Source organism: Drosophila melanogaster, chromosome 2L, assembly GCF_000001215.4.
Source record: "Drosophila melanogaster chromosome 2L".
NCBI lineage: Eukaryota > Metazoa > Arthropoda > Insecta > Diptera > Drosophilidae > Drosophila > Drosophila melanogaster.
This window is the reverse complement of record NT_033779.5, coordinates 17,410,589-17,433,342: the sequence shown is the minus strand read 5'-3', so window position 1 is coordinate 17,433,342 and position 22,754 is coordinate 17,410,589. Positions and strand designations below refer to the sequence as shown.

General features: G+C 40.0%; 3 protein-coding genes and 1 long non-coding RNA gene across 7 annotated transcripts, besides 1 other annotated feature; 2 read left to right on the top strand and 2 right to left on the bottom strand.

Annotated features, from left to right (window-relative positions):
- The first annotated feature begins 181 nt into the window (after positions 1-181).
- Positions 182-20,095, top strand: Dif (Dorsal-related immunity factor). 4 transcript variants are annotated; one of them, NM_001169528.1, is made up of 7 exons: positions 182-485; positions 13,230-13,277; positions 14,265-14,855; positions 14,969-15,351; positions 15,697-15,772; positions 17,955-18,062; positions 19,011-20,095. In NM_001169528.1, exons 2-7 carry the CDS (start codon positions 13,250-13,252, stop codon positions 19,826-19,828), a joined length of 2,004 nt encoding a protein of 667 aa, NP_001162999.1. In that variant the 5' UTR covers positions 182-485; positions 13,230-13,249; the 3' UTR covers positions 19,829-20,095. The 4 variants fall into 4 exon arrangements, with proteins under 4 accessions (NP_001162999.1, NP_724050.1, NP_523589.2 ...); NM_165216.3 differs by lacking the exon at positions 182-485 and adding an exon at positions 5,144-5,335; NM_078865.4 differs by lacking the exon at positions 182-485 and adding an exon at positions 5,144-5,687.
- Positions 1,225-1,272: a mobile genetic element.
- lncRNA:CR44409 (long non-coding RNA:CR44409) lies at positions 3,186-3,637 on the bottom strand. Its single transcript, NR_124330.1, has one exon. It is a non-coding gene; the product is annotated as a long non-coding RNA:CR44409 (long non-coding RNA).
- CG15141 (uncharacterized protein) lies at positions 19,844-22,702 on the bottom strand. Its single transcript, NM_135993.4, has 2 exons — positions 21,725-22,702; positions 19,844-20,548 (listed from the first exon to the last, which is right to left on the bottom strand). The coding sequence occupies exons 1-2, from the start codon at positions 22,560-22,562 to the stop codon at positions 20,172-20,174; spliced, it is 1,215 nt and encodes a 404-aa protein (NP_609837.1). The 5' UTR covers positions 22,563-22,702; the 3' UTR covers positions 19,844-20,171.
- Positions 20,710-21,694, top strand: Rsph9 (Radial spoke head protein 9). Its single transcript, NM_165215.1, has 2 exons — positions 20,710-21,103; positions 21,160-21,694. Exons 1-2 carry the CDS (start codon positions 20,756-20,758, stop codon positions 21,655-21,657), a joined length of 846 nt encoding a protein of 281 aa, NP_724049.1. The 5' UTR covers positions 20,710-20,755; the 3' UTR covers positions 21,658-21,694.
- Positions 22,703-22,754: the final 52 nt, after the last annotated feature.

Sequence of the window (22,754 nt, the reverse complement as noted above, 5' to 3'; positions counted from 1 at the left end):
TTGAAAAACCCACCACTGGGCGGCATGTGCGCAGGCAGAAAAAGCTTTCGGCCCTACGACAACTTGGTACGCTGTTGTTTTTGGCTTTTTGGGGTGGCTGGGTGGTTCGATGGCGGTAATGCAGGGGGGGGGTGGTGGGCGAAAGGCTACTCTGCGTGGTGGCCAAGGCGTCGGCGGCTTCATTAACTGTTCGGCGCTGCTGGCAAACGGTTCTTCGCCTCCTCAAAAAATCCACCTCGAAAAATTCGACCAACAAATACGATTTCGAAAAAGTAACGTCCAATTAAAAGCGAAATACAAAACCATTGAATATTTAATCTAAATAAATTCAGCTGAAAAAAAATATCATTTAAAGTGCTCAAAGTGTAGCTGTGTGAACGTGCGAAATATTCCAAACGAACATAAAAATTCGAAAGTCTCAAGTAAATATCGAAAATCAAACAAAGCATATTGAATTATTGCCACGTCTGGAAATTCTGATTTAGGTGAGTTTTGGCTATAAATAATCTAGCGCTGTTCGATTACAAAATTCCGTTTTGTTTATAAATAATTAAGAGCGTATTCGCCTAAGCCAGAACATCAATGAAATTGGGTTTATCCCAGCGGACCCATTAAAGCCCAAACAGGTCTCCCGGGATCTTACTCAGTTTTGATCTTGGTTCCCAGGTGCTTACGTCTTGGGGAAAAAGTTACTTGATTACAAATATTAAATCATCATTTGATCGTTTACCAAATCAGCGTCATTTACTAGTGACCTGTTTTGCGGCTTAGTCTGGCACACTATTAAAGCCAATATTAAGATACTGACGTGTTAACTGGGATCAATTTTATCGAAACGGCGCGCGCCTCTGTTTCCGAGAATTCTCGTTGTCCAATTCTAGGAAATTAAATGCATTATTAAGAGTTTAAAAGTAAAACGTTTTAACTGCCGTTCTAACATTTTAAATCGATTAGCCTATAAATAGATAATACTACCGAGAAACTAGCATTTGTGTAATTTAGCTTGTATGCAGTGCATTTTTTATGTTCTAGCGTTGAATTCCAACACGGAAAAAATTTAATATTTAAGGTAAATAAATAAATTGAATTATAAAATATGTTTCATTTTAAAATATGAGGTTGTATTATTGGATATTATTATTGATTTTTTTTTTATGTTGAACACTTAAAAATGTACAAAGTAAACGACCTGTTTCCACCTGTTTCTGATTGAAAGTGTTATACCAAAGACACTAGAATAACAAGATGCGTAACGGCCATACATTGGTTTGGTTATACCGTGTTATTGCATCAATGTCATTTTTGTTATCTAGCATTCTATTAAAGGATGTAATTTAATTTTTTGAAAAATGAGGGGCGTTTACAAAATGTCTATTCCAAAGCCACAGAGCTGACCTTTGAACAATAAATTCACATTCCTGGACCGCAAAAAAGTAAGCAGCCATGCACAAAAGCAAATTCTATAAGACTTAACAATTGCATTTGCAATTGAGGATTCGCTTTCAGTTTCTGCTCCATTGAAAATGGCAATATGTTTTAATCCACATCGAGACCACACGACTCTTGCTTTATTAAACGCTGACACATTAATTAATTAACAGTGTTTGCTCTCTCTCTTGTTGTTTTTCTGAAGATGGTGTTGTTCTTCATTCCGTAAAAGACTAAAACAACAAAAAAGTAGTGTATCTCGCCATTTGTGTTTGCATTACCTAAACTGGTGAAATGATGGAGTTCGAGACTTGGGATCAGACAACCTTGATATGGTTACCAAAAAGATGCGTGCACAGGGAGAAATTTATTTAACCAAGTCAAGAAATCTCGAAATGCTAAGAAAGAGATATCATGTTCAATAAAAAATTTATGTACTAACAATTGAACTCAAAAAAGACTAATAACATTGTATAGTACCTAGCTTAAACAACAAAAATATATATTTTCGTTTAATAAAGTTATGCTTAAATTTTTTTTTACAAATTTACTTTACTTCTCTTGCACCTGCAAGAAACAGCATACCCCTGATTGGTAACAAAATCTGCACATTGCATGCGGAACTCCATCGCCTTGTAAACAACTCCTGCAGTTACCAATTATGTAATGCGGTGAGGCAGAGTGAGTGGACTGGGAACTGGAATGGCAATCCAAAATTTCCCACTCTCCGGAGCAGATGATCTCGGTGGAGCTCTCCCAGCGCTTTCCTCTCAGCAGATTTCCGCATGGGCAAACACCCAAACACACACACACAAACACACAAATAAGGCCCCAATTGAAAGTGATTGTGTGCGAGCGGCACAATTGTGTTTGGTGAGCCGCAGAAATTACGTATACGTATGTATGTATATAGGTGAGGCGATGATTCATCGACGATTCGGGGAATCCAAAAGCCAATCAAGTGCTGCAAAGCCAAAAGCCAAAGACAAGGCAGACGGACAGGTTTTTTGTTATAGCTTAACGTTTTCTTCTCTTATGCTTCGCAAAAGTTTTGCCAATTCGTAGAGTGTTTTCTTTCCGCCAAGCTTTTCAAAATAGTGGGTTTTAGAAAAGGAAATTACACTTTAATTAAGTGTCTTATTACTGACCGTAGATATACATTTCTAGCAATTAAATCTACCTCTCTTTTATTCGCTTTTGTTTGTTTGCTTTATATATATATCAAAGTACCTTATCAAATATATAACTCGTCATTATAGAATTTAGTGCAATTTAGCAAGTATATATTGACTGCAGAAGAGCATTTGAATTCGCTGAACTAGGCTGAGTCATTTTTTTGTATCATGGCTTTTCTGCTACTCAAACATTTCGAGTTCGTCGGTAACTTGGCTGTTCGTGTTATTGATACGGCTCCCCTTCGTCCCCTTCCTTTGCTTATCACCATTATTCGTCAGCCGAATGTCTTGAATGTTAATGCACTACGCGCTTTGTTTCTTTACCTCTTTTGAGGGCGGCGCAGACCTTTCGACTTAATTCAATCACTGTGAAAAAGCTGTAGATCTGTTTTCTATTTCGCATTTTTTAACACTATTCACCTTATAATAAATTATTTTTTTTAAATTTACATGCTTCAGGCATCTGATAAAATATGCCTTTAAAGAAAATGTTAAAATTAATATTTTAATAAAATACTAAACCAACAAATGCAACAAAATCCACTTTAGATATTATTTGTCACTTAATTCAATAGGCCATTTAATATCCAGAAATCTATAATCTTTAAGTGTTTTTTGTTAAGATGTATGTGCTATTTGTTTCTCCCAGTGCATATTTGGTGGCCTTAAACTGGCGCTGGCTGAAGAGGAGCAATAAAAGCGGCAGCAACAACAAGTGGTTGCTCAACTATGCGCTCCGCCGTCAAGCCCCCTTCGCCCCCTTCCACCCCCTTCCACGATTTCTTTGGGGCTTGGCTTTGTTTTTCTGCATTCTCTCTTCCTCGCTCTCTCTCTCCCTCTCGTTCCCGCTCACGCGCGTGACCTTGAAGCGCAAATGTGCCAGAATTGCAGGGGGAGTTGTTTGGGCGGGGGTAGAGTCTTTGACTTCTCCCCCTTTTTTTCTTCTCTTCTTCTTCGGGGAGCTTAATAAAGAGTTGGAGATTTCTGTGACGTCTGATATGTTTACTGAAAGTGGCTACTACGTCATGGGGCATTTGTCATACATGTATGGCTAAAAGCACAATCGCAACTAAAATCCTTCTACAGTGATCCCTAGCCATAAAGAGCAAGAAATTTTAAAATAATAGAATAAAAGTGTGGATTACAATTGTAAATTTGATAATAACATGTTCAAAAAGTTATACAAATTGTCGTACTATATTTTCATCTATATCTAAATATTCATATTTGCTCAATAAATTGCTAAATAAATAAATATCTGTTTTCCTAACTTAAAATTTCTCAAACCCCAGAGCTGAAATAGTTTAGTTTATTTTTGCACGTCCTGAGGTATTCTTGGCTTTGTTGCAATCCTATATAGATGTAAATTGCGGCCGGGAAATTTGCTCCCAAAATGCATTTTGTCCGCAGACGAGCCCACGCTACATGAAAACTGTGTTTTTAGTTCGAAATTTTCGTGGGCTAGCAGAAATAAATTATACTATTTTCATTCATGCACAACAATAATGAAATATTTCCACCCGATTGGCAATGTTAACTGCAAATATTTTTCCCCTACGTGTTTGGTCTGCACTTGTGTTTATTTCAATGACTAAAATCTGTCTATGGAACAGAAGCCAAAAATTGAGTTAATAACTCAGTTCGACCTTAGACGTTGGCGAATCTTTTTTCGGTCTCATTTGGGAATTTTGTTGGCGTGAATTAGCAACGTTGTATGGATTTTATAATTTACATTTGCCGAGGGTCGAACTCGTTTCAGGTCTGTCAATTCCTGGGAAAATCAATAAAAACATTCAGCTGTCATACCTATATTAGATAAATAGATCTATTGTTATGCATCTGGCTAATAGTTGTCGATTTTTTTCGGCTTCTCATTCCAGAATGGCGAATGATTCACATAAAGAAAAACTTTTCCTCCTATCTGATCTTATAATAAACCTTTGATCTTGATTTGTCCAGAAACCTGTGCACTATTTTAAACGAATTTTTAATGAGAAAAGAGTTCATGTGAAATAACATCTTAGGTATTTTGAATTTTTATGATATTTCCAAACCATTCATAACAATAAATTTTCATTCCCAGCAAAAAGTACACATTTTTTTGTAAGGGAATCAATGTTTACTTATAGCCGAAAATCGAAATTGGAACACCTGCAGAGCGTTATAAAAATCTCAACACTTTTCCAAATCCACTTAAAAATCTATAACCATTTTTTCTGCTCGATGGCGTCATAGGAACGCACTTGAACACAAATACATTAGAGAGAACGAAACATTGAGTACGCACAACGGAAATGAAAATAAATAAAGGAAAAGTGAAGCAGTTTCGAAAATAAAAACAGATATTGGCACCCTCCGTCAGTTGCGATCAGCAACCATCATATCAGCAGCGGTAACTTTTTATCACGTATACGTATCACGTATACGTATCAAGTATACGAACCGAATGCATGCGATCGCAGAGAGCGAACAGCTGAGAATGGAGCCTGAGCTATCGAAGCCATTCCGAAGCTCTCTTGCAGCCGAGTGTGAAGCGAACCGCTCAGTTTCAATCTGAACTTGGCCGCCGACGGACGTGAAGCGCCGACTTGTTCACACATAGATATCCATACATATATATATACATATAGATGTACATATAACGCATATTGTGCAAGTCGCACGCGACTATATAGCTGCCAGTGTATTGGTTAATTATACGAAGCACGACAACTACAACGTAAACTACAGATGTGTGTATAAATCAATGTCCGCTCTAAACAGGCGGCTGCAGTGTCAATAGCAAAAATTAAACAAAACTCAAAAGTAAAATACATGAGCGGAGCAACAACGTCGCTTGTGGGAGCAACTTTTGTTTTTGTTTTCAATTTCTTCATAATTTTTTTGGCGCGCCTTTTGTGAGTCGCGCGCGATAAGTCCGACACATAAACCGAAAACCAGTCAATCATAAAAGACAAATTTAATCAATTACACGTGTCAACACAACAAAGAGCTAATTCGATTTCTGTCTGACCCAGTGCATTCGGATCGAGAATCCAAATTTAATCAAGCATTTAAAGCAGCCTACCTACTACACCATAAAAGGTTAGCTATAATAAATTTTCTGAAACTATAGTCAGCTAGCTAGCTTAAGGCGTAGTTTGTAAAGTCCCCGGTCCAGAAGGCGGCTTTAGAAACTTAGGTACAGACAGCTTCCCGTGTCAGGTTCGATTGCAATGGCACTGCAAAAAACTACGTGCCAGCAACTCGGCGGAATTCATAAATTTTAATCCCAGATACATAAATAAGTACACAATTTTCCGATGCGGGCAATTACTTATCTAATGCCACGTGTAATGAAATTTGTATTTATTAATAGTGAAGTGAAAAACGGGAATACGGCCGGGTTCACTAGACTGCGTAATCGCAAAAAAAAACGACAAAAAATTTTAATTTTTAGTGTATTATTTTTATTTTGTTTTTTTTGTCCATGCGGGAAATATTTTAAATATTTTTGTGACTTCTTTAATCTACTTCCTGTTTGATTTGAACCTAAACACCCGAAAGATTATAGGCATAGCTATATCAATACATTAAATATAGACTTTGTGCAATACTTCGTAAATATTTATTAAAATATGGTATGTTTTTGCTTATCAGCAAATATATATTTCTGCTAGTGTAACTGCAGTTTTGCAACCCAACAGGCGTATAATATATGCAAATGAAAACAAGAAAGGCGGTTGACTGCGATTTATTAAAAGAGAATAACACTCAGTACGACATTTACTAGTAGTCCCAGTGTTTCTTTCTTGTTTTATTGGTCGACTACGAAAAATCATTAACATACTGGTTCAGATTTGTACATTTGCACATAACATATGCCGGAACTGCACCCTAGAGTAGACATTTCCTCCCAAGAGCAATAATGTATGCAATTATAAACATTATAACTCTTATCTCAAAATTATAGTGCCAAAGCTGTTTGTGACGTTTTCACATTTCAAGCTGTTGTATTGGAAATAATTTAGGCGTTGATATAAAAAATTGGAAGAATATAGCTACTCAGTTAGTCTTTAAATAACTTTCCAAATGTGAAAGAAAATCTGCTCAAGAGGAGCCAAAAAGAAGAGGAATTCAATGGTCAAAAAAAAAAAAATCGAAGCAAATGCAAATATTTATATTAACAAAATGTAAATATTTTTACAACTGAAATCGGCACGGCAAAAGTTTATAAAAATTTGCGGTGGCATCTGGAAGATTTCGTTTATTTCATTTGTAATCAAAGGAATATACAACCTGAACCGTGGAACTGAAACTGCAATCGAAAGACACGAAATGGCATAAAGTCTTTAAGACTTTTGCCTTATCCGCACGCAAAACATTCGGCCATTTGGCCGTTTCGGAATCCATAAAAATAGAATGAAATGGAACAGTCATGGTCAAAACTTACTCAAATATCGATTTATCTGCTCCCAGCCAGCAGCTATCTAACTTGTATTGGGCGATGAACCGATGATGCCAACGGCAGCGGAATTGTTTTCGGTAATTGTAGAAAATAAAACACAAACAAAGTCCGCACTTTTCACACCTTTTGGTCCATGTGTGTGCGATTGCTTACATACAGTATAAAGTCGCAGTCTAGCTATAACTTTGCCAATTGTATTAAGCAGACTTGTTTCCGAATTGAAAGTTATTGTAAATTAAATGCCAGCGGGAGAAGGAAGGTCACAGCCTGTACACACATTTGTGTGTAGGGTGCAAGTCTAATTGGTAAACAATTGAGAAACGGTCAAAACGATGAACTCTGGATAGAGCTGGTTAAATATATGTTGCTAAGAATTATCAGAAACCTTTGAATTACTTATTCTTTAAATTAAAATTTAAATTAAAATTTAAAGAATACACAATGAGAAGCTTCATGTAAGCTATAGTATTTTCACCCACCAGTAATCGATTCAAAACTATTTTTACTGTAAAATAATATAACAAACTTATACTAATTATGTTTGTTTTCAAGAGTCAATTCAGCTTGATCAGTTTATTGAATACTTGTACACTTTTTCGGAAAACCCAAGAGAGCAAATGCAATTGCTTTGAACTTATTTCAATTAACTGATAAGACTTGAACTTTAATCAGCAAGAAGAAAATCCCAGCGGGGCTTTATATTCTAGTCTCCCTGATAACCCGGCGTGAGATTGAGTACTATACCTTATATATATTTCTTTTCATTTTCCGCATGAACAAAAACCAACTAAACTTTAAAATGATCTGTCATTCACATTTACATCGCCAACCAAAGCCCAAGTTCTACAAACAATTCACGCCACCACACAATTTTACAAACAATGCGGGGAAAAATATAGCTGAATCCCATTACGCATACGCCATGTTGTACCGAATCTGAATTGATTGAATCGTGAAAAGTTTTATAGCAAAATAATTAAATGCTGCGGTTTCCTCCAATTTTCGGCCATCGCGTGTCGGTCGTTTTTCTTGGCTGAAAGCGAATGTACGTACGAACGATTTGTCTTGGCCATTAGAATGGAAATGGCTCCAACGCTTGGGTAAATGAGGTCTGGTGCGATGTGGTCTGGCTCGGCATTCTGGGAATGTTTTTGGGGTGCTCGGGCATTATTTACTTGACTGCAAAAATGTTTCCTTTGATTTGCTTGAAAGGCAATGAAAATCGATTGGCTGTACAATTTAACTTTTGACTGCAAATGGGTGGTGATGAGCGAAGCCAACCTAGATGTAACCGAATTAATTACCTTTTAATTAGTTTTATACATTATGATTTTTCAAGTAACACGGCACACAAAATAAAAATAGCAAACGATTCGAGCATTCGACCATTCAAAATTGCCCTAATAAAAGTTGACACCGTCGGAGATTATATATTATTTCGTGTTTATCGTTTTCGTCGTTGTACTATTTACTTATTTTCTTCATAATTGCTGTCAAATGTGACAAATATCGTTTTATTCCCATTCAAAGCTTCGAACTTTTAGCTCCTAACTTAGTCGAATTTGATTCATAATTAGCTGGGAATTACTTATTGATAAGCTTATCAGCAAAAGAAGCTTAGCCATTGGTTAGCGTGCCTTCATTAAACTGGAAGCGATTTAAGCTGCGTACTAAAATCAATTTTTGTATAAAAGATTATGGAGCTATAAGAATAAGAAGAAAAAGAATTTCTAAGAATTCGATTATGTTAAGCCGAAAATTATATTACGATAGAAACTAGCCAAATATTCGCTGAAGTTCTCCAAAATCATATAAAAATAACAACCTATACATTTACTATGTGTTTTTGAGGTCATAATAAGTTTTAAAATATCTGATTTATATCAAATAAGATTTGCATACTTTGCAGTAAATATTGTTTTACACCTGAACAAGTGTCATATAAATAGCATAGCCATCTAAAATGTTGTTTGCGTTAGCAAACAAATTCAATCGATTGTGACCTCAGTAAACTTCGGATCTAGGAGTAAACAAACATTAGTTATTTATATATGCCGTGCATATAGAAAGCCAAATGGATTTCCTGCAAATGACAGCGGGGGCATGGCCCAAGTGAAGGACACTGTCAAAGAACTAGAGGAAAATCATAATTTCCAGCGCTTATTGATTTTCCGGGGTTGGGGACGTTTGCCTTCTCTTCGTTTTTTTCATTTTCGACGACGACAGGCAAAATTGGTGCTGTGGAGAAAGTTTTTATTTGAATTTAATTTTTTGTGCACATACCGAATATAATGCAAGGCACTCAGGACAACGGCAGGACCAGGCAGGCACACATGTCAGCCTGCGTACTTGAGGTGCCAAATGGTTGAATCTTGGGGATGGATTGGGGCCAGTTGTCTGCGTTTGATGTTGAATTTTGTGTGTGCGACTGGGTGTGATTAGGCCATCGGTGAGTGAATGTCGTGTGTGTGTCTGTGTGTGTGTGCGAGTTTTTGGGATTCTAGCCATCCCATCTCATCATATTCCGGCAAAAGCACTCCCCCAGTGCCACCCATTCCATTATATTCTCCTATTTAGCTGTGTGTTTATTTTCGGTTCAGAACGCGATTTTCCAATCGATTGGGCACGTGACAAGGTTCTAGCTACTGAAATATGTGTGTGTGTGTGAGTGTGTCACATTGCCATCATTACTTTTCAGATAGATAGACGACGATCCAGCGATTCTATCGTAACTCAAAACCGACATTTTCATTCCCGATGACGTCTATTTTTGACAACATTTAATTAACAATTTCTTTTACCTTGCTCACTTTTTATTCGGCTGGCGACATCCTTTCTTGTTCGCTTTATTTATGCATCAATTTGTAGCTCTGATTTATGCCACCAGAATTTTTCCAACCCTCCACGTTCAGCCCCGTCCACCTCACTTGAGCCTAAATGCGAATTAAATTTGTGCGTAGCGGTTTTTTTTTCTTTTTCTCGTTGAGAGTTGGTAGCCCCGGCTGTCTTAAAGTATTATTCAGCTTAAGATTTTCCCAAATTGAAGAAGAAACTTGAAGCTAGACGAGAAAAATGGTGGGCGAAGGTCCTGAGGAGATGAACCAAGCAATTAGGCGCTTTGGAAAGCTTTTTGCGTTTGTGGCACTTAATGAAATCTAAAAAACAAATCCAAAGAGCAAGGCAAAAACGCTTTAAGAATATTGATGTTTGAAATATTTACATTTTTCGAAGATTGATTAAGAATGAAAAAAGGAAAAATAAATATGCTACAATCGAAGAGAATGTAGAAATCTCTTGAAAAGTTATTTTTACAATCTTTCCAATAAAATAAAGCCCAATATACTCATCTATACAGACCGCTTTTGACAAAATCTTTGTTTAAAGGACTAATTGGTAGACTTAAAATTCTATATTTATTTCCTTTGCGCCGGATCTAAGTCAATTAGCTTCCCCATTAGCCTGTTTTGCTATTTTAGGAACACTTTACCCTCAGGCCACTAATGACTGTCAGGATTAAGTTTTGGAATGGGGCTTAATGAATAAATTGCTCCTGATTGTTATCCATACTTTACTATATGCCCTATATTTAATGAATTTAAAAGTTTCTTGGAAAAGCCAATTTTACGTTCAAATTGCGTGTGTCACACTTGAGTTCCTTTATTATTTATGCCCATAAGCAGGACAATCGATACGGTTTAGCTTTTTGCCACCCCTTTTGCATAAAAATTTAAACGGTACCGCTGAAATGACCCCAATCACCCCTTCACGCCAGGACATCCTTAATGCTCGTCCTGTTGCCGCTTGTATGGTGGTGTGTGTAATGCTGTGTGTAAGAGAGATTAGCGAGTTGGGTAAAAGCGATGCTGCTGCTGTCAGTGGCAGTTAAGCCGCAGCTAGCGCCAAATACTTAAAAGTTTCCTGATGTCATTTGCCCCACGTCGTCTGCTACACTGAAGAAAAAAGTTGCGATACCCAAATTAGAAAATATATTTAAAAAAGAGTTCTAATACAATTTCTGTGCTTTAAAATTAAACACCTAGAGTATTCTTTTTGTAACAAAGTAAATCCTTACTGCCTAACTTGTTCTTTCATTAGGGCTTAAGCATATGAGAAATCCTTTTTAGCATATAGAAACGCGTATTTGTACAAATAATATACAAATTTACTTTATCTTTACTTAAAAGGCTCAATATTATTTTTCTTGTGGCCGCATTTGCTTATTACTCAGCTTAGATGTTCGACACACGTGAAGGGGGTTGACCGTCCTGGGGCGGGGAAGTGGGTTTTTTTTCAGGGGGTGGAGAGGGTGGACCTATAAAGCGTCATGCGGTTCGTAAACAAATTTAGAGGACATGCCCTCCTTGTGGAAGTGTGAGTGTAAGCAAGTGGTGTGAATTGCAAAAGAACCAAAACAGACAAAAAAAAAACAACACAATGACAGCAACAACAAAGGCAAATCCAGTGGCGGACAAATTGTTTTTGCAAGGCTATAAATGTAAACAAAATTAACATATGCAAATTTATCAAGCCCCCACGTGTGTGCGAATGTCTTTGTATAGGTGCCTGCACTGAACAAAATAACTAAGTGTTCAAAACAATGAACAACAAGTAATTAAAATTTTTCTTAATAAAACCTTGATGATTAGGAACATATATTCCTATTTAAATTATTAATTTAAGTTCTTAATCCCACCACTATTATATAAAATCTTTATAACTTTTTTAGAAAATTTTATTCTTTAAAAACTTGTGTTCGCCTTTTAAAAGTTTTTCGTGGCTTGATTTAGTGTTTAATTTTTAATAAATTAAATTCCTTAAATTCCTTTTTTTTCGCGCAGTGTTTTCGTATGCTTGTGTGCTCGACGCCAATGTTTGGCATTCAGACAAATAGGCTGTCCCAAGCGATGACTTCTTGCTGGATTTTATCTCTCAGTGCTCGAGTGTGTGTTCTTCTTTTGTTGAAAAGTTGAGTTATGTGCAGAAAATGCAAAATACTTTCGGCATGTGTTGACTGCAGTGCCGGAATGTAGAGCGAAATTGGGAAAATGTGTCTCAGAGAATGACTTGTTTGGCCTTTTTATAGTCTACGGCTATTAAATACACATTACACCGACATTGTTATTATCCCCAACAAGCGACTAACAATGATAACCTTGATCGATGCGACAGTAGCTGTTTTTTGAACACATACCTACATAAAAAAGGACGAAGGCTAAGGGAAATCGTTAGTGGTAAAGACATATGCTTGACTTCATTATAAGCCAAGGACTCTGAGCTTACAAGGTCCATACAACTGATTATATAAGTTTATGCTCTTAAGTGAAGATACATAATACAAATACATAATACAAATTAAGTTTTTTTTTAGCAATAAGTAACGTAAAAATAGTATTTTTGTAAGAAGAGAATTTAATGTGGAATACATCCCTTAAAAACTTAATTAAATACAAGAATTGGTTAAATCAAATCGAAAACAAAATCGGCTAAATTGATAACCGGAACACAAGGCCTAGATGGCTCTATTAATTTTCCTGGAAGTAAACTTGTATACCTTTTGATAGGGTTATCACCAATAAGCAACCCAAAGGTATACTGAGAGATTTCCAGTAACACCTTTTGTTGATTATCACCAAGCCGCCACAGATTTTCTTATCGGTCACAACCTGGTAAAGAAAAAATCACACCGATAATAACTTGGCCGATGGAAATGGGGTTTTTCTGCTCAATAAATCAGATCAAGGATGGATTTTGAAAATCCCAGTGTACTTTGAGTTCTTGCTAAAGTTTTGGGCGTTCGCCCACCTCAATAAACTATAAGTACCTACTTAACACAAGTGGAATAAACGGAATTAAGATTAGCAACTTAATCTAGGCGGCGTCACATCTCAAATTAAAATGATTGAAGAGATAATTATACCTTTAGTAATCTTTTCCGTAAATAATGATTTATTCCTCACATATGTGATAGCTAAAATGTGATGATGTATATATTTTGACAATGCTTGTAAAACATAGACGATGATTGAATATGTCAAATTGAAAAATCCATCAGAATATATTGTACAGGCAAAGCAAATGCTATGTATGTAATATAATCTATCATTATATATATATGTATGTACATACAACAGCTTAATGCAAAAGTTAATGACAATCTATCACACTGCTTTATTTTTCAGGCAATCAACTGTGTAATCCAATGTTTGAGGAGGCTTTCGGCGATATACGTATGTACAAACACCCATAAATTGATGGCACATACTAACCCCAATTAATATTACCCTAGCCCCATCTAGAGCCCCCTTAATTCCCATTATGGGTTAAAAAAAATATAGAGCAAGAGCTCGGGGTAATGAATAATCTGTGGGCATAAGTCAATCGACAATGCGCCTAATTAGCCCATCCAGAAAGCATCAGATTTGTGGGGAATTTTTAGTGGCTAATTGAATATTGTTATTGCTCTGGGCCTGGCTATAGATACTTTGGTGTTGCTGTTGCCATCGGAATAAAACGCCAGCAGCAGCAACAACAAATATCGAAAAAGTGGCATAATAAGACTAGCAAATAGCTGCGCAAGTTTTGACGTCAGACCTCGTCATCGCATAGTCGACATCTGGCAAAAACAAAGTTGAATTGAAATGGAAGAAGGAAGCCTTCGAGCCATCACCCTTCCGCAATGAACAATGGCAACCTAATGCCCCTCATACATGCGTATCTGATGGATACAAATTATCCGCAATTTCACTTTTCCATTTCGATTCAGCAGGGTAAATTATGTTTTCTCGGATAGACGAATAAAAACTTGTAATAGTTCAGTTTTCGAAGCACTTTAAGAATTTGTAGTATTCTGAGCGGTATTTACCATTCATAATACTTTCTTGACAAAAACCAGGCATAAAACTTTACTTACTTGTAGTAAATATGATATAATATCAATTTTAATTTTTTTAATATCAATCTTAAAGATATACCAATCTAAAAAGAAAATTCAATTTTCATGATACAACATTTATTTAAAATATTTAACATCAAATTGTACTTTCCTAAGAAGGGTGGTTACCTGGTTGTCTGAGCAAATTGGTATGCACGGGCACTCTATTTAATCTTGGAGGGCGTTTGGAGCTCGCTTTTCCCTAGTTCTCTTCCTTAGCCTAAGCTAAATTGTTTCTGGCACGCTGACTTATTGATTTCTGCTTAATACTTACCTTCCTCAGAGGAAATTATCAATGCCAGCATGGAGTTGAATGGTGGCGCCACCGGCGGAGGCAGTGTGGCAGGAGCTGTTGGCGGAGGCGGTGCTGCACATCACATATTATCGCAGTCGACTTCCCTGCCGGTAATGCCGTCGCACATTCCGCTCCACCTGCAGAATCAGAATATGAATCAGAATCTGCCCGAGCCAAGTGCAAGAAGTGGTCCCCACCTGCGTATCGTGGAGGAGCCGACAAGCAATATAATCCGCTTTCGCTACAAATGCGAGGGTCGCACCGCCGGTTCGATTCCGGGCATGAACTCCAGCTCGGAAACGGGCAAGACCTTTCCCACCATCGAAGTGTGCAACTACGATGGACCCGTCATCATCGTGGTCTCCTGTGTGACGAGCGACGAGCCCTTCCGCCAGCATCCCCACTGGCTGGTCAGCAAGGAGGAGGCGGATGCCTGCAAGTCGGGCATCTACCAAAAGAAATTGCCGCCAGAGGAGCGGCGGCTGGTGCTCCAAAAAGTGGGCATACAGTGCGCCAAGAAGCTGGAGATGCGCGACTCGCTGGTGGAGAGGGAAAGGAGAAACATCGATCCCTTCAATGGTGAGTCATCTTATTAACACTTTACTTAAGGATGTTAAAACTATATGATACCTCCTGCAATTCAAACTATAATAGTTCCTACTATTATTTTAGTAACTATACTTTCCTTTCAGCCAAATTCGATCACAAGGACCAGATCGACAAGATCAATCGGTATGAGTTGCGCCTCTGCTACCAGGCCTTCATCACAGTGGGCAACTCAAAAGTGCCCCTGGATCCCATCGTATCCTCACCGATTTACGGCAAGAGCAGCGAACTGACCATCACCCGGCTGTGCAGTTGCGCGGCCACTGCGAACGGCGGCGACGAGATCATCATGCTGTGCGAGAAGATTGCCAAGGACGACATCGAGGTGCGATTCTATGAGACGGACAAGGATGGACGGGAGACGTGGTTCGCCAACGCAGAGTTCCAACCCACGGACGTGTTCAAACAGATGGCCATAGCTTTTAAGACGCCGCGCTACAGGAACACCGAGATCACACAAAGTGTTAATGTGAGTTCAGTTTTTTAAATAAATAATTTCAATACTTTATTTAAACTTATCTCTGTTATCTAAAAGTGACTGAATTGACATGTGCATGTCGAGCGGCAATTTAAAAAGTGCAATTAATGAATAAAATAGAGCACTTCTCGATGCTGCACACAACGGATTTTCCATATGTATCAATGGTTACAATAAAAAAAAAACAAATTTAATAACGTAAAATAAACTGAAAATAGCATTTGCGCTCTAAGTACCATTAATCGAATACTTGTACTTCCGAAAACATTAATTTTCCGAGTTTAAATTTTTTGCACGAATGAAATAGAACTAACTCCACTTTTTCCCCCCTTCCAGGTGGAGCTGAAACTAGTGAGACCCTCGGATGGAGCGACGAGTGCCCCACTGCCGTTCGAGTACTACCCGAATCCAGGTACAGTAACCTTTGCCCGGCTACAGCGAAAGTTGAAACGCCGCCAGGAACTGGACGTGTTCCAGCAGATCCTTTCCCTAGACAGCGAAACGACGGCCACGAAATACTCGTGCCCACCGATGGATCTGGAGGAGGATAATAACACGGTTTCATCCGATGACCAACAGAGTTCGGGAACTCTCAACGAATTCGAGATAGCCGTCAAGAAAATGCAAATGCGTCAGAGGGGTGAATCGCACGAAATGGATGGTGGCACTGTCACCGAGTACACGGATAACGATAACGAACCAGATATGGAAATAGAGCTGGAGGTTCCGCAATTGTTGCCCCAACTGGCCGATGACTGCACCCAGACGTCCACGCCGATGGAGGAGATTCTGCAGCATCCGCAGCTGCAATCGCGACCCCTGTCCAATGTGGAAACAATCACCGAGTGGATGAAGAGCAGCGAGTTCGAGAGAACGGATAGCCTGACGGTGGAGAACGGGGACACGCAATCCCTATCGAATAGCACGGCCCAAACAGCATTTACCAATGTCAGCAGCTTGACAGCCAATACGACCATAACGAACCAGTTGGACGAGGAAGCCCACGGTCTTTTGGCCAATGGTTCTCGCAGGGATACCCTCGAGAATCCGGCCGTGAAAGAGCTACCGGAAAATGAAAAAGAACCGGAAATGGTTTCAGCCAGTGCCCAGGCCTCTATGGATTTAGATGAAAACTTCGATGAGACAGCCACATATACGAGCCTACAAATAGCCTTTAATAATCCCATAGACATAGGATTGCCCAAAGAAAGCAAACAAGCAGCCCCCATTTATCCACCCACCAATCCGTTTGGTCAGCTAGATGATGACGAACTGGTGGTGCTGACAAATCCACCAGCTCCCAGGATCAAAGTGAACGCTGCTCAGACACCAGCCACGCCCCCAGCCTCACCGCCCCTGCCATTGCCACCTCGAACTCCTTCCCCAGTTTCAGATCAGAGATTACCTCCCTTACCACCGAAACCGCAGAGAAACTCCCAGGATCTGAGTGCTGTCAGTGATTCAATTTCTGTGAGCCGCTCGCGAAACGGCAGCCTAAGCTCCAATAGAACTACACCTTCGCCTATAATTATAATGCGAACCCCTGATCAAAGTCCCACCAAAAGGCAACCGACGCCCAGTGCTTCGCCAAAGAAGCGTCAGGGATTCTTCTCGAGATTCTTTTCTCGCCGAAGGAGCAAGACGGATGACGAAGAATCTCTGACACCTGGTGGCAGCCCCAATAAGCAACTACCAGGGGGATCGAAAGCCACAACACCCACCGGCAGTAGGGAACCAAGCGTTGCGCACTTTTCCCTGGGAGATCCCAATCGCAGCTCCACAAGATCGATGCAGCCACTGGGAAAAAGTGAGGGTCGAAATGGCAAGCCAGTCGGTCGTAGTTCGAGCAGTGTATCGGGTAAAAGACCTGCCCACCTGGATGCGGATGTTATTCACATACCATTGAAGGGAGGCGATAGCGAGAACAGTTTGCTACGACCGGAGAGCTACTCGAATGCCAGCACCCTTAGTTACGGTCGACCGCTGGATAGGAAGACCCTGAGCACTCTGCAACTGGCGGATATTCCCATAAGTGACGGCAATATGGAATTGATTGCCATCGCCGACAGGCAGAGCATCAAGAATCTGTGCGAGGGAGCCTATGGTGTTGTGCTGGATCCCAGTGTGGATCTCTCCGAGGCGGAACACTTTGCTTTGTACACCAGCAAAAGTCCGGAACCACCATTTGGCGGGGAGTGCGGCGAAGGTGGAGCAGCAACTGGTGGAGTGGATACGACCGATTTTTTGAGTGCGGATGAAATAGCACGGCGGCTGGCGGAGGCAAATGGCTTGGAGTAGATGAATTGGGTTACGGATAACTGATTTGAAGACAAAATGGGATAACGAGATATTTTCTTAAATGTGCGGATTTATAATCGAATCAGTTAACCAAAACCCTAGCATTAGTTAGTGCTTAACAGCAAAACACACAACTGCACCAACAAATTAAACTTTTCTAGTCGTCTTTTTGTTTCAGTATTAATTATAATGATTACACAAATTTCTAGCTAAGAACCCCTGAGATCGATCGCTCACCAAATTCAATTGTATACGTATCTTTTTTTAATCGACATAAAATTTAAATATCTTTGTAGAACTCCTAACCAAACACAATCGCCGTGTTGCCCAAAAAACAGTTGAAAGCCTAAAGCGCAGTCTCATGAGCACCAATTTACATCCATCCAAGCAGGTTAAAACCTCCAGTAAGTTTTCACGAATTTTCCGCATTTATACTGGTGCCGGGACTGGGTTTCTTTATAGAAGCATTTCATCTGTGCAGTTCCTAGAAAAACTCATTAACCACACAAAAATACACAAACTCATCACTCGATGGTGTTATTTATATTGACTAGCAAAAATGTTTGCTGAAAATTCACTATTGATAGTACAGGATTGAATACCTTGTGGACCAATGGATAAAGTTGTTGTCCGTCCCAGAATTGTTGGGAAATGTAACGTTGTAGTCGAAGAACCCCATTAATGAATATATAGACCGTTCGAATAGAAAAATGTTTGTTTCACCCGTTCTTATTGTATTCAATATTAATGAATAAAAGATTTTCGTAAAAGTCGTGGCATTGAACTATTTTGCAATTTCTTAAAATTTTAAAATGCTCTTGCCTGTAAAGAAATCAAAAAATAATGTTATAGTTAAATGTTTAACTAGCGATTATATTCGTCCGTTAACAATAAATTATATTTAATAATATTTATATTATTTTATACGTACTATTTAAACTTTAAAAAACTTTTGCTGCGACTTCAATTTTTCATCTTATTAATTAAAAGTTATTAGATCACCAATCTCTAAAAAAGTTTATTAAAATAAGCAAAAGGTTTGAATGGCAAGGGTATCTTTAAGTATTCGGACAACCGAAAATGTGTCTACCCTTCCAATTTTTGTCTAGTTTCCATCAAACTCCATTTTTGCCACCAAAGTTGGACATCAAATAATGTAAGTTGATACTGCCAAGGCAGGTTGATGTTGTGGCTTGCTGCTGTTGTCCCTTTTGAGTTCTCGCAAATTGCTTTAGTTTTACCTGAGTTTTATCTTAATTATGCTTATCTTAATAAAAGCATTTTAAGTTTTGAAACGCTTTTCTCGTTAATACTGGAAACACAAGGCTAACAACTTTTTATTTATTTTCTAGGCCAGTATACGATATTTTCCAAGCCACAAATTGCGACCACAACACCGCAGACACAGGTGTCGCCTGGTATGCCTTTGATGTTTCCCGGCGGAAGTCCCAATTTTGTGCAGGATATCAAGATGGAGAATGGATTCATGGATGTGGATAGCCAGAGTAGCCAGTGTCCATCAGTGGAACGCAATTTCGCTTCGCCTCGATCCAACTGCAGTACAGTGGATAGTATTCCGCCGATGCAAATGGGGCAAAATCAAACTCATCTTTATTTGCCAGATGCCACAAACTTCACATTTAATGGGAATTTCGCATCGCCTTCGTCCAATTGCAGTACAGTGGATAGCATTCCGCCGTTTCAAATCGGACAGAGGAATAACCATATGTATCTGCCGGAGAATTCAAACTTTCCGGTAAACGGCTGTAGTCCTACCCATTTCAGTGGTGGCTCTATGACACCAATCAATAATAACAACAATGTACTAATTAATAACAATAACAATGACTTTTTAAGTCAGAAAATGAGTGCCATAAGCATACCGCCACAAGGAAATTTTGGCATTAAACAGGTATATCAACAGACTCAGCAGTTCCTGCCGCAATTGCAGCCAGAGTCCATTCCATATCTGGCCCAATCCCATCCAGAACAGTCGCAGTACCAACAGCAACAGCAGCCACAGGAGCAGCAACCTCCAGCAGATGAACCCACCCAATCGTTTAGTGATCTAATTTCCAGCAGCATAGGCATGGCGCCCATTGACACCAGCGAACTTATCCAGGACATTGAGGCAGAACTCAATAGCTTGGGAATTCAGCCATTCAAATGAACAACAAACTTTGCTAAATACTAGTGTACATATATTTCATAAAATATATCGGAAATTAACCAATTAGAGCTACATGTAAAAAGGTCTCAATCCAAAATGAACTTCAACACAAAACCTGTCTTATATAATTCTATTTTACCGCAATGTACATAAATTTAATGAGGGAAATGCGAATCTCATTGCCCGATGCCTTGTTACGACTTTTCGTTATTGACAAAAGTGAATTGAAAATGATTATTGTTTAAATAAAATATAACTTTAGAATTTACATGATGTATGTATGTATGTTTCGCTTTCATGGGGGAATGTGGGTAATACTAGAGTAATATAGAGTGCTAACTGTTTAGCGACAGAAATAGGGCTGACCCAGGTTGGCATTGTTCTCATTGCGCATGCCGGCAAAGAACCGATTGATATCCTCCTCGGTCACTACCTTCTTGCTGGCGGCGAATGCCTGCAGGTATTCCTTTAGCTTGTCCTTCATGCGATTGTATTCGGTAATCGCATCGATTTGCTGTGTCCGGTCAATGGAGGCCAGTGCCCGGATTCCTTGCTCATAACTGGAATTCTCTTCAGCCCGCTTCATGCCGCGCTCCTCGTACGTCTTAGCCGAATCCTCGACATCCAGCAGAAACTCCACGGCAAGTTCCTTGTAAAGCGACAGGCATTCGGAGCACTGACAGAGTGATTTTCGCCAGTCATTTGTCCAGAAAGCAGCTCCTTGAAAGAGAAAGGGTAGAGATGAATAAATGGGGGAAATTGGCAGTTCAAAGAGTTTGTGCTGATTTATGCATGCCATGTAATTAAAAATCCATTCCGCTAACATATTTTTTTTTACGGTTCTGAGTTTTCTTTCAAATACTCTCAGCACTTAAATCCATATTTTATTTCAACACTTCACATATAAATTGCTAAGATACTTTCGTCATGAATTTGGAGTTCTTCACCGAGGGCCTCGACTGCCTAATGTACTGCGGCATGAAGCTGTCGCCGGAGCAGCGCATCTTGATTGAAAACTCGCTGATCGCTTTACAAAATGACAATCGTTTTACGGGCATGTATCTTTGGGGTCGCATTACGGCCACCAAGAACGATTACTACATTGCCTTTGGCTACACTAATGACTGTCTCAAGGATCGCAAGTATTTCTACAGTCTGGACCAGTTCCAATGGCAGTTGCTGCCGTTCGTACAGAGCCCCAAGATATTTCAGGCGACTATATTGGCAAGGGAGCCATTTATAGGAGATCCCAGCCTGATGACCTACGTTAAGCTGGTGAGTTGATAGTACGTAAATGTGGTGGTGGTTTTTCTGATATTGTACGCACACAGGACCCCACTTTTGACATCGTAGGCAATCAGGTGGCTGGTATCAGCCGCCCTGAAGTGGTCAAGCTTAAGGAGGAGGAACGGCTGGCAGCCATTGTGTTTATTATAACAGAGGAGTGTGCCATTTGCCCACGCGGAGCCTTTTACAAGATGACCGATGGTCGTGTTATACCCAACCAGATGTTTCGTGGACTGAATGACTTGCAGATCGACAACCAATCATATTACCAGCTCTATCGCCTGCCCCGCAATGATCTCAAAGTCAATTTGGCCAAGAGGAGCGACTATAACTATGCTATTGACTTTCTGGACACCATTGACTGCGTAATACCACTGTGTCAGGCTTTTGCCCTGAATATGCAACGGAACGAGGGTTTGGTAATAATCAAGTCGTGCCTTTGGTTGGGCATGACATTCTTTCACAAAATCAACTCCCACAAGCATGGTTTCCTTTACTTGGGCGATGGCAAGAAGAACTTTGACTTGCTTTTCATGTATTAAGGTTGCTTTTGCATAAATATGTTTTTTTTTTGAGCATACGCATGTATATCTATATTAATTTACTCACCCTGATGCTCCTTGGTTGGTTTGGGCCGACGACAATCGTCCAGTTTGGCGCGCTTCTGGCTGGGTTCGCCTTCGTCTGGCTGAGATTCACCTTCAGGAACTTTCATGATATCGCAGATGCTGCGGTCCAACTCGTTCTTCAGCTGGCTATCGTCAGCCTCCGGCTTGTCCTCCTTCGCATCTTCTAGCACAGGCTGCAGGGCTAATCCAGTGTAGTCCTTTAGGAAGGGTTTGGCATCCATGCAGCCATCGCAAATCATTTCGCTGCAGACATCCAGCCACTTGTCGCTGGCGCCGGGCGCTTTCATGTGCGGCAAGTGGAACCAGTCCTCGCAGATGGCGCACTGCAGCATAACCTCCTCAACGGTGCGATCGGGATCGGGATAGGGTCGCTTGCACTTGCAGTACAGCCCCTGGAAGTTCTGGTTATACAGATTGCCCACGTTACGTGGTTGAACGCCCTCGACTTGTGGGTTCAGGGAGCACTTGCCCAGACGCTGGGTGGGACAATCGCAGCGGAAATTCCGCTTAGTATAGAGCTCCACCAGTTCGTGGTGCTCGTGACAGCGATAGGAGCAGGCCAAGCAGACTCCTGCGGCCTTGTCCAGATCCTCGCGCGCCTCGGGGCAACAAGTGAGGCACGAGTACAGAGCCTGTCGGCCGATGGGGCCCTTGGCGTAAGTGCACGACTTCTCATCGGAGGCGCCCAGCACTGCGGCGTACTCGTCCTCCAGCTCCTTTTCCTGTTCCAGGACATCTAGCATCGTAATGGTCGACTGCTCCAGCGGATTGGACTCCTCAACCTCGTGGACACCATCTGTGGCATTCGACTCGCTCATGTCAGCTGTTTAATAATGTATTTTTAGCTTGGCTTCGTGTCAGTTTCTCGAAAGTGGCGGAATGCGCAGCGTTTGGCGCGATTGGATAAAAATTTGCAAATAATTCAACCACCGAAACCTAGGGATGGCCCACAACAGCTTGTCTATGCGATAGGTATCGGCTGCCAGTGTTGGTTGCAAGAAGTGATTAAG